At 38.4% G+C, this 12,138-nt stretch overlaps 1 protein-coding gene across 2 annotated transcripts in view; it reads right to left on the reverse strand.

The window, feature by feature from the left end:
• Positions 1-2,022: 2,022 nt before the first annotated feature.
• rbm39a (RNA binding motif protein 39a) overlaps positions 2,023-12,138 on the reverse strand; it is a 52,385-nt gene continuing 42,269 nt past the window's right edge. For both annotated transcript variants that reach the window (XM_028811981.2, XM_051933188.1), the window contains exons 13-17: positions 10,080-10,112; positions 8,080-8,194; positions 7,780-7,885; positions 7,623-7,701; positions 2,023-2,883 (exon numbers count right to left, since the gene is read on the reverse strand). In XM_028811981.2, coding sequence (XP_028667814.2) covers positions 2,783-2,883; positions 7,623-7,701; positions 7,780-7,885; positions 8,080-8,194; positions 10,080-10,112 — 434 coding nt within the window. In that variant the 3' untranslated portion in view covers positions 2,023-2,782. The remainder of the gene's footprint in view (positions 2,884-7,622; positions 7,702-7,779; positions 7,886-8,079; positions 8,195-10,079; positions 10,113-12,138) is intronic.

Below are 12,138 nucleotides of genomic sequence, written 5' to 3' on the forward strand. Positions count from 1 at the left end.
TACCTGAAATGAAGTGACCACAGCATCCTGCCACTGGTTCTGGGGAGGAGCTTGCCCCTGGAATGCCCTCAGAAATGGGGCGATGGGCATTTTGCTGGAGAGCCAACTCTTCTGCAGGGGTTAGGTCTGGACCATGTAGACCTCCAGCTGCTTTTTGCTGGTCTGCCTTCTTATTAGCTTTAAAATTAATGTTTTGTATATTATATATGATTATGTCAACAATTCTTTAAATAGTTATATACCAATATTTACCAGTTTGAAGTATATTCTTGTACTTCACTTTAACCTTTTCCCATGTTCTCCTTGTGCGCACGTTTGATCTGGAATTATGACAAATAATAATTAATCTGACACATAGGAAATGAAACACTGCATTCAGTAAGTACAATGCACACTACTTAGCATTTAATTTGCTGGCCACTTTTTGCCAGCCGTCTTCCATTTTGGGATGCTTTTGCAGCGTTACCCCTTGTGCATATTAAATCTTGAAATTCTTCATATCCTTCGAAAAAAAAGTTCCTGCTCCGCTTGTGTGGAAAAAAATGTGCCCGTTCTTTCGTCATTTTGTTGCAGCCTATCAAAGACTTGCTGATCATGTTTTCTACACTCAATATATATTTGGGCTTTTCAATCAGCGCGGGCATTCATCTCTGACGATTAGATCCTGCGAGACTAATCTACTACACGGCTGCGTTTGAAAAACCGACTTATCCCGGATGAGTTTCCCCGGCATTAACTCATCCAAGATGAGGCACCTGATCTCGGATGATTTAAGTGACGTACGGAAAATACCCCCCAGGTTTGGGGATTTAGTGATGCTAAAATGCTGCTACTGTACGTGTGTGTGCCTGTATCCACCTTGCAATGAGCCGATGCCCCATCCAGGGATTGTTTCTGCCTTGTGCCCAATACATGCTGCAACAGGCACATCCCTGGACTGATGGTTGTAATCATTACGGATGTAAATCATTAAACATCCATACTTTTCAGAGATATTGTGGCAAAGTGTACTTGGAACTTGATGGACGCTTCAGGTAATTCATAACACACGGAATTACTCTCCGTGGTGATATCTTGCACTGCCACCTGGTGGAAGTATGCGCTCAAGTATAAACATTACTTACGTAGCAGTAGCACATGTTACGTGAAGTATAAACCCAGCCTTAGTTGCAACTTTGAACCAAATGCTTAAGGCACTGGGTGAGGATCCATTGTCCTACTTACTTCAGTGGGTAAATTAATAAAAGGCTTATAGGGGCTCACACCCCACCCTACTAGCAGATAGTCCTGGTTGCAGCCGTGTATTTTAACTGATGTTATGCACAGTGCATGCAGTCATTTCAGTTGCGACACCCTGGATGGGAAACAGCAGGGCCAAACACAAAGGAGAAAAGATCCACACACATCTCCCCTAGTGGCCACCCAAAGTGGTCACTACTAAAGCCACCAACCAGTGCAGTGAATGACACCATCTCTGAAACAAAAACTGGTCACAAAGGAATTGGTGCCCTTGCTGTGGCTGTTGCTCATCATTATATCCTGGATTACATTTAAAGTAGTTCCACAAATTCAAAAATCTGTCCAGATATAAGTTTTTTGGAATATTGACCTTTATAAATCTAAACTTCTGTGAACCAATCACTTTATCTGCTAGAGTCTCTTATGACTGGTCAATGTATGTATATGCCACGTCTTGCATGTTTAGTCAGTAATATTAAACCATTCAGGCAACGTCAAGTCAACTCTGGTTGAATTCTTTAAACATACACATTCAACCACCAATTTAATTAACATGACCTGCAATAACCAGCAGTGGGAAATGAACATGAAATCTTCAATATGGACTTGCTCCACTGCCCTGAATAGATAAAAGGAGGATATAATATAAGCAGGTGTCACGTAACTTGTCAACTAAACCATTTAATTGAGCCCACCTATCTTCCTGCAAACACAGAGCATTCATTGATCCACACACCTTTTCTCTGCATTCAATCATGTTTAATACACATGAAATAAAAGCACTTTTTTTTAATTTTTTTTTTTAAAGGATTTTAATCAAGGATTCTTTACAAAATCAATCTTGATTACAAAACCGGTTACTTTATAGAAATACCAGGTGGTCTCTGAATTACACAAATTAGCTGTTATATAGCTTCCAGAGCTCATAGAGCTTAAAACATTGAACACCACAATATGCAGACAGACAACTAATATTGCACTTTCACCAACAGCATTCAACCTAAAGCCAAATGCAAAGCTGCTTGACAAACAACTTCATTGGCTTTCCTCCTGAAAAGTGAAGTACTGCAACATTGTTTGTCATTTAAAAGAAAGATCAAAAAAGCACAAGACAGTTTATGTACAACAAAAGCAATTTACAAGAGATATGATAAAATGGTGATCAGAGAAAGAGTGACATTAGGCAAGCTGTCCAATATACTGGCAATCCTTTTATTCCTTACAATTTCTACAAAGTCATCGCTGTACAGTACTGAAATCAGTTTAATGGTTTAGGTTTTGCCCCTTTCACTCTTACAAATCACATTTGAAAATAAAACTCCATAAGCAAACAGGCATTGTGGACTTCCATAGGGGCACAGCTCTCCTTATTCTCTTTGAAGTGTAAAAAAGACGGAGAAAAGGGGAGAAAAAAAACAAAAAAAAAACAGACTACTTCAGATTAGAGCGCTGCCAAAAAAAAATCCAGTCCTGCACAATGTGCTCTATTATTTACAATCCAAAAGGAACAGCAACAACCATGAACACAAGGTGAAGTGCCTCATCATCGGCGTGCTGGCATTAACAGCGTAGTGGCCATTACTGAGTCAGGGAACAGATTGTGGTATGTGGTCAAGGGAACATATGCAGCTGTGATCATTTTGCCTACAGGAGAAGAAGGGAGAACAAAAAAAAAAAACATTTAGAAAGAGCATGCTTCGTTGACTATAAAATAATAAAAACAGGTCAGTCATTTTAAAAATCAAGATTTCAACTTGACTTGACAATATAGATTTTTCTTGACTGTTTTAAAAATGAGGTCTTCAAGGTGGTGGCCATCATTAGCGATGCACTCAGATTTCTGAACACTCACATGACTCATTTGGCCATTTCATGGGGAATAGCGTCCTTGAGGTTGGTGTGTGCATACCTTCGATTTAAGGTAGCCCCACAAGAAGAAATAACATGGAGCGAGATCAGGCGAATGTGAAAGCCACCCGACATCGCCGTGCAAGGAGATCAGCTTCCCAGGAAACATCTCCAGTAAAACTTGCTTGGATATCTGCACCCTCCAAGCTGTTATTCTATCCTTTAAAACCAGGCATCCACCACATCCATTGCTTCCAGTTGGGACCGCAAAAAGTTCTCTAGCATTTCAACGTAACGTTCGAGAGTAACAGTGACCATTGTTCCCTCCCTCAAAAAAGTAAGGGCCTTCAATGCCAAATTCTGCAACAGAACCCCAAACTGTTAACACGCTCACTGTGCGGAGGATTCTGATGAAGTTCACAAGGGTTGGTTTCAGCTCAATAGTTAAAAAGTTTTGCTTTTGTATGCAACCATTCTAATGCAAATGTGCCTCATTGCTGCAGAGGACGATGGCATCTCAATGAATGGTTTGCAGAATGTTTGCATACAACTCTCTACGGCTTTCCCAGTCTCTCTCAGCGAGTTCCTGCACTACCATCATTTTGCATGGATGGAAATTAAAACCCTCATGCAAAATCCTCCTCAAAGGCGCATTGGAAATGCATGGTTGTGAACTGAGCATCTAGGAGACTGCAAAATTGATGCCTTAGGTTGGATGTTTTCAGGCACTCGTACAGTCTGAATATGGCCTGGAGATTTTTATGTTCAATACTGTACCAGTCGGTCTAAATTTAGCCACCCACTGAAGATTTGCTCTCCGTTTTGGGATGTCACAACTAGGAAGAATACTGAAGTGCGTTCAGAAGGCACGTTGTGTAGTGATGAACGCTTCAACAGCGAAAGCACGATTCGCACTGGGACCAAGGCATATTGCCGACTGAACACTACAAGGGATCGCCTATCAAAGGACCCCCACAACCACCTACTTGGCTGCTTCTACCTCGCGCAATGACCTTTGAGAAATGTGATACTTCATTTTGGCTCACCCTGTATAATATGACAAATTTCAGTAACGCTTCATCTGAAGGATGTCTACATAGTGACTTCATAACATATGCATAAGCATGGAATGACATGAAGAAATACTTGATTAGTAAAGAACAGTTTTGTTCCACATCTTCCAAATATCATTGCTCACACATTATATACATACATACATATTACATATACATATAAAGTATGGCACTACACTAATTACATATGCATCACCACACATGACATTATGAGGGAATCCTTTTAATACAATACAATGGCATCTACTCAAAAAAAAAAAAAAAACTATCAATTTGCAGATGTTACAAAATAATCAAATAGTGTTTCTTTAACCTATTCATGTTATTAATCTCCATGTAGACCCCCTTCAACTAAACTGTTGGCCAAATTTATTGCCCTACTGGACATTTAAAATAATCTTGATTTAATTGAAATTAAGGATACCATGGTAATACTTGAGTCTTTCTAAAATTCTACAAGTTACACAGATCTTCAGTTGCTTACGTGTAGCAATCACATTAATCAGTCTCAAATGTATCCTCTCACTGTTCCTCCTCAGAATAAAACAAGAACCCCTACAGTGGATGCTTGTTGACAGAGGCAGGTCAATTTAAAATAAAAGAAACCATTGTGACCGATAGTGCCACTAATATGATCTATACAGTACAGCTTATGTAGCGGATTCACGTTGGCTGCTTTCTGCAGACGCTTATTTTGGTGTTGCAGGCTGTGAGGCTCATTGGAAGCTTTTTTCACCTCAACAGTACAGTTAGCCACATGCTTAAAGAGAAGCAATGTTTATTGGACTTGCCGACACACAAACTTGTGATTGAGCAGACACTTGATGGCACAGCGCATTGGAAATGCAAGAAAGGTTTTTGGAACAGCCACCTGCCAACCACCTCAGCAGCTCTGCACTGTATATGCAGCGAGGTTGGTCCTGGTGTGACTGGCATGCAGTGAACTTGTCAGCAACATATCCATCGGAATATGCTGTCCTGGATGTTCAGTTGTCATAATTTAGGGCTGCTGGAGTTCAGGGGAGCATACACATACACGGGGTTTCACACTCGCCTATGCAGTTATCTGTATTTGCATAGTTATATGCCTGTACCCCGCCACACTGAGCTCCTTCCCTATCCCATTCCGCAGTGATGGCTACTCATAGTAAACAGCTTTCCCCCCCCCCCCCCCCGTAGAAAGCCTTTAAAGGTGCATTAGCAACATCTATCAGAGCGGATGTGAAAAATGAAGATAAGCAAAAAATCTACATACAGTGCATCCGGAAAGTATTCAGAGCGCACCACTTTTTCCACATTGTTATGTTACAGCCTTATTCCAAAATGGATTAAATTCATTTTTTTCCTCAGAATTCTGCACACAACACCCCATAATGACAATGTGAAAAAAAGTTTACTTGAGGTTTTTGCAAATTTATTAAAAAAAAAAAAACAAACTGAGAAATCACATGTACATAAGTATTCACAGCCTTTGCTCAATACTTTGTCGATGCACCTTTGGCAGCAATTACAGCCTCAAGTCTTTTTGAATATGATACCACAAGCTTGGCACACCTATCCTTGCCCAGTTTCACCCATTCCTCTTTGCAGCACCTCTCAAGCTCCATGAGGTTGGATGGGAAGCGTCGGTGCACAGCCATTTTAAGATCTCTCCAGAGATGTTCAATTGGATTCAAGTCTGGGCTCTGGCTGGGCCACTCAAGGACATTGACAGAGTTGTCCTGAAGCCACTTATTTCATATCTTGGCCGTGTGCTTAGGGTTTTTGTCCTACTGAAAGATGAACCGTCGCCCCAGTCTGAGGTCAAGAGCGCTCTGGAGCAGGTTTTCATCCAGGATGTCTCTGTACATTGCTGCAGTCATCTTTCCCTTTATCCTGACTAGTCTCCCAGTTCCTGCCGCTGAAAAACATCCCCACAGCATGATGCTGCCACCACCATGTTTCACTGTAGGGATGGTATTGGCCTGGTGATGAGCGGTGCCTGGTTTCCGCCAAACGTTATGCCTGGCATTCACACCATAGGGTTCAATCTTTGTCTCATCAGACCAGAGAATTTTCTCTCATATGGTCTGAGAGTCCTTCAGGTGCCTTTTGGCAAACTCCAGGCGGGCTGCCCATGTGCCTTTTACTAAGGAGTGGCTTCCGTCTGGTCATTCTACCACATAGGCCTGATTGGTGGATTGCTGCAGAGATGGTTGTCCTTCTGGAAGGTTCTCCTCTCCCCACAGAGGACCTCTGGAGCTCTGACAGAGTGACCATCGGGTTCTTGGTCAACTCCCTGACTAAGGCCCTTCTCCCCCAATCGCCCAGTTTAGATGGCCGGCCAGCTCTAGGAAGAGTCCTGGTGGTTTCGAACTTCTTCCACTTACGGATGATGGAGGCCACTGTGCTCATTGGGACCTTCAAAGCAGCAGACATTTTTCTGTAACCTTCCCCAGATTTGTGCCTCGAGACAATCCTGTCTCAGAGGTCTACAGACAATTCCTTTGACTTCATGCTTGGTTTGTGCTCTGACATGAACTGTCAACTGTGGGACCTTATATAGACAGGTGTGTGCCTTTCCAAATCATGTCCAGTCAACTGGATTTCCCACAGGTGGACTCCAATTAAGCTGCAGAAACATCTCAAGGATGATCAGGGGAAAGGATGCACCTTAGCTCAATTTTGAGCTTCATGACAAAGGCTGTGAATACTTATGTACATGTGCTTTTTCAATTTTTTTTTATTTTAATAAATTTGCAAAAACCTCAAGTAAACTTTTTTTCACGTTGTCATTATGGGGTGTTGTGTGTAGAATTCTGAGGGGGAAAAAAAAGAATTGAATCCATTTTGGAATAAGGCTGTAACATAACAAAATGTGGAAAAAGTGATGTGCTGTGAATACTTCCCGGATGCACTGTATAGTAACTGAACAGGATAGAGATTCACAAGATCAATACTGAATCATTTAAATGAAAAATGATTAATCAGAAAGATTACTGGAAGTGTTCCAATATTTGCACTTGTAAATAAAATGCAATATTTGAGTCTAATGTCAATCACTTCAATGCACCTACAATTGGAAGACAGCACATGCACCTTACCAAAACTAAAAAATTGGGAACAGCAGCACACAATTGAACATTTCCTACAGTAAAAACAGGCCACTGTTTTGGTGCGATTACTTGGTAAAATGGGCTTAATAACAATCAGCTCTTGAAAAGGATAACGTGAACACAGTATCCACCTTGATTATAGGGAAAAATGTAGGAAGCTTCCTGGCAAAATTAATTTAAAAAGCAAAATCATATATGTAAAGTCCTCCAGACAGAAAAAGTAATGAATTGGGAGTTCCAACACAATTTCTTTACATACACGACAAATCTGATAAACAATAAACTGGTGGATATGGTTTCTGTCTAAGTCTACTCTGATATCTCTCTCACACACACTATAGTAACAGCAGCAAAACCAAGGGCTTACCTGCAAACCATCTTCCATGTAGTCCATTCACAGCAGCCATTGCTGCAGCTATCGTAGGACACTTCACGTACACATTGCCCTAGAAGATAAATAGTTTAATGTGGTAGCTATAAACACAAATATGCTATAGCTACTCAGTAAGCAAACGTTTCCTTACCTGTGTTGAATTTTTGTCAACATAAATATGGACAACACCACCATGTTTATTGCATTCTTCAATAACATCATCTTGAATCTCAATGTCCCAGCCTGGGTCATCCTCTCTGAAGAAGAGATGTTTTATCATTTATGCAGTGTAAATAAAGCAGTCCATCTTGACATTAACATACCACTAGTGAGGGAGTCCCAAGACAAAAGCCTTGTATGTTTGAAGATACAGGATTTTTGTTCTGAGACACTCCGGTGCTAAAGTTCAGTGAATTATGTTTTTAACTTTTGAAATTTTTTGAATACTTACGCTTGGGGGTTGAACATATTAGATAACTGAAAGCACTGTGTTGCAATTGGCTGTGTTGGCAAGTTGACAGCTGGGTTCAAGTTCAGGCCAAGACTCAAGGCAGGATTCACTGCAGCTGCAACAAGAATAATAATGGTAATATATGCCACTGTTCTTTCAGGACCTTAAGAGAATTAAGGTTCTAACTGACACCAAGCTTTAAAGAAAATGTGTTGAATGTTAAATGGAAATTCCTTTCTATTTCATTAATACTTTAAGCATTCAAACTTACTTTCCAGAGATGGCTACAGTAGATTAATGATACCCTATTGTATCATGGTATTCAGATCCCACAAATTTAAGAACTATAGTTAAATTGCTTTTAAAACTAATTTAGACATGTGAACTAAAGAGAGCCAACTAATAGGGATGCTCTGGTTGATCGGCCACCGATCTAAACCAGTTGATTTTCACTACAAGGTGACATGTAAACTGGCCAAACACAAAAACCGTTCTTTTCATTCTCCGTTTTTCTAACCCTTAAGGTAGAATAGTTGAAATACTCCTTTAAGGCAATACAGCAAAACTTCTTGTAATGTAAACAAAAAGCTGTAAGTCACAGCCTGTTTTACACCAGAGAGCAAGAGAAAATTGTAATTTAAGCCTTCATGTTATAGTGGGCTAATAAGATAAAGGAATCGGACAAGTCCATTAATAGTAAGAAAGGCTACTTTAAGGAATTTCAGACCTTTTTGTCCGTTAATTAAAATAGAGAGTGTTTGTTAATTTGGACCGCAAAATTGTGTTAAGTACAGCAGTTTACGGTTTTAACTGCAAAAACTTGAAATTGCTGCTTAGTAAACAGACTTGTTAACCTTGTATCTTGATAAACATCTGACAGATTTGTGGCTTTAAGGATTAAGCTGTGTTTAATTGCCAGTATTAATTATGGTGCAATTGTGCATTTTTTTTTTGGGTTAGAGAAATGTCTAAAGCTACTTTAATTACACTTTATTTCAGATAAACCTATTACAGAAGAAAAATAAATTATGAAAAGCATTTTTATGCCATATGTATTATGGATAAATACTTCTGTAAATTGGTGAAGTATGTATTTTAAGGTCATTTTATAGTAGTATTTAATGGTCAATGAACAACAGGCCTACAGAATTAAATTTTTTTCAATTAAAGAATGAATAGTTACCACCTGTAATTTATAAAATACCAAACACTTAATATAGGATACAAGACTTCTATGCGTCTGGATATGAAGGAACTTAGTGGAAAAAAAAAATTTAAAAGGGTTGAAGATGATAAAGCCCCACACTGACTCAGCCAATCCAGTAACACGATACCAGTGACTGGCATTTGCCTTAAAAAAAACCTGGTTGGCATATCTCCACCAACTAATGTGGAATCATTCATCAATAGATGTAGTAATATGTTACTACATACTGTAGCCTGTCCATCTATGAAATCCTTTTATCCCTTTGAAAAAGTCACCAGCTACAGAAATATGATGCCTCTTATTCTTTAAAAAGCAGAAAAAGAAGTCTTGCTCAATGCATTTGAAACACCCAGAAAACAAAAACTGGGCTGTTTGAAGATTTAACATTGACCATGAACAGGATACACAGGAAAATGCCAGCCATGACTTGAGTCTGGAGAATAATTCAAACCCCCAAAACCTCAGATTATCAAATGTAAAAGCTTAAAGCTTTTATTGGTAAGCTAGCAATTACTACACCACCACCATGATAATAAAGTACGTGTCCCTATTGGCAGTCAGAACCAAATAAAAATTGTGGTTAAAATGTACAAGCTAAATGAAACCTTGAATTCTTATTGTCTGGTATCTGATAATGTTAATAAGGCAATGGCATTATGAAATGTGTCACATAAAACATTGTCGGCACAAAACTCCAAATCCATGGTATGTAATTCATACTTTTGCTTTCAAATTTTAACATTCAATGTCATCTCCTCAAGAAAATATAGGCTACAATATTATTAATTCTCACCTTCAACTGGCTGTGTCAGTCTTGCTTGCAAATCTAAAGAAAGGAGAGAAAGGAGTTATAGAACAGTAGCAGAACCGATCCCAGAAAGGAACAGAGACCAATGCAGACATTCCTTTATCTCATCTACAAAAAGGTACATGGTGTGTGCTTCATCACTACTTAATTCCAACATAGCCAATGACTACACAACTAAAAATGATAACCAAGTAGATATTTCAAACATAATCTTAACATAAATCCTACTATAAAGTGATAAGCTAGGTTCATAAGTAAAAATAGAAATTATCCAATTTGGCACTTTGAACTTGGGGATAAACCTCTGATCTCAAAGTGCACCAACTTCACATGTTCAGCAAAAAATTGAGGGGGAAGGGTCAGATTGGGTTTGGCCAATTCATACAAACAGCTTTTTGAAAGGCTGGCAAATTTACACCCCCTTACTAAATACTAAAATAATCCCACTTAAAAGCAACAGAAACCAGGCAAATTTGAAGCTCATCGCTTAATGATAAATCTGTTATTGAACTACACAGCATATTTTTTTTTATATAAAAACACCTAACCAGAAATCAGCCTTTAACAAGCGGACTGCTTCACTTGTGCTCTTGTTAACATAGAAGCAACTTTCATTTACATTATGGGGAAAAATGTCAGTAATCTGCTTTATTTAAACTCCATTTTTAAAAGTTTCTATTTTACATTTTTAACATGAAAATGCAAGTGGTCACTTCAAACTTCTATAAATTAACACACAAGAAATTAAACAATTTCTAAAATGCTCCAGTTTTAAAAGGTGCAAACAAGGAAATTTCAACAGTAGGAGAGAAACTATTTGCTTAGCTTTATATAAACTTAGTTATAAAATATGCAAACAATTAACTGACTTAAAAAAAAAAAAAAAAAAACTGAATTCAACTACCGGCTGAATTATCAATATACAGCACCAGAATAAAGAGGTTCCAAATAAGAGTTATTTAACCAACTTAATGATTGATCCATATAAATTGCTGTGCTATCAAACATACAGTTAAATAAAGGAAAGAGCATTTATGTAAAATACAATATAATCACTATAAAATATTGAAATATATCACAATCATCTTCAAAAACATACATCAACAGCCCACAAGTAATTAGAAGTAAAAGGAAATAAACTATTATAACATGCATAAATATACAATGAAAACGTCACCAGGACATAAAAGGACTTTTACTGCAGCAACCATTTAGTATAAGACAGACAGACAATTTACAAAAAAAAAAATAAAAAATAAAAACGGTTATCTGAAACTGAAACAACTATTTCCGCATTAGGGAGCAACTCAACCTAAAATTCAAGAACAGACTATAAATGAATCCTATTCAGAAGAGCCGAAGTACTAATCCTGATGAAAATGTTTTTTGCGTTACAGTTTAAATTAGCTTTTTAAATGAAAAATTCCCTTCACTGAAGTTTCAGTTTGACAGGTGATTTGATAGAATAAAATAATCAATACGAGTTTACATCTTAGACGGCAGCTAAGACCAGAAGTATCCAATTGGTGGAGGACTGCTTGCAAATATTCAGCACTTCATGGCTAGAGTGGTTTTTGCACAGGAAGATGCAGTCCTATCACTGATATACCTGCTGGAAACAAAAAAGCAAAACGGTATCATTCTGGCTTGGGTGTGGAGGGGATAGGATGTTAATGAAACTATTGTGCCGGATGATCATTAAAAAACACACCCCACACACCCCCCTTTCAACTGCAAAGCATTTTTGCAGCCTTGCATTACATCATGGCACAGTAAAATGAAATTAAGCAAAAATTTCTACAGCAAATCCCTCATATAATCCATCTTAGCCCCAACTCCACCAATTCAATTTTAAATGTGGCAATTTTCTATGATTAAGTTTGGTGGTGTCCACGTTTGTGAAATTGTTAAGTCCTTGGCTATGGATGCTCTACAAAGCAGTAAGGTGACACTACTCTGATGAGACTATTAGGAAAAAACAGTTAATATTTCATTTGAAAGAATGTTGGCTTACCAAGAATAATGGTAAACTGTAAATCTAATG

The sequence above is a fragment of the Erpetoichthys calabaricus genome, chromosome 10 (assembly GCF_900747795.2).
Source record: "Erpetoichthys calabaricus chromosome 10, fErpCal1.3, whole genome shotgun sequence".
Classification (NCBI taxonomy): domain Eukaryota; kingdom Metazoa; phylum Chordata; class Cladistia; order Polypteriformes; family Polypteridae; genus Erpetoichthys; species Erpetoichthys calabaricus.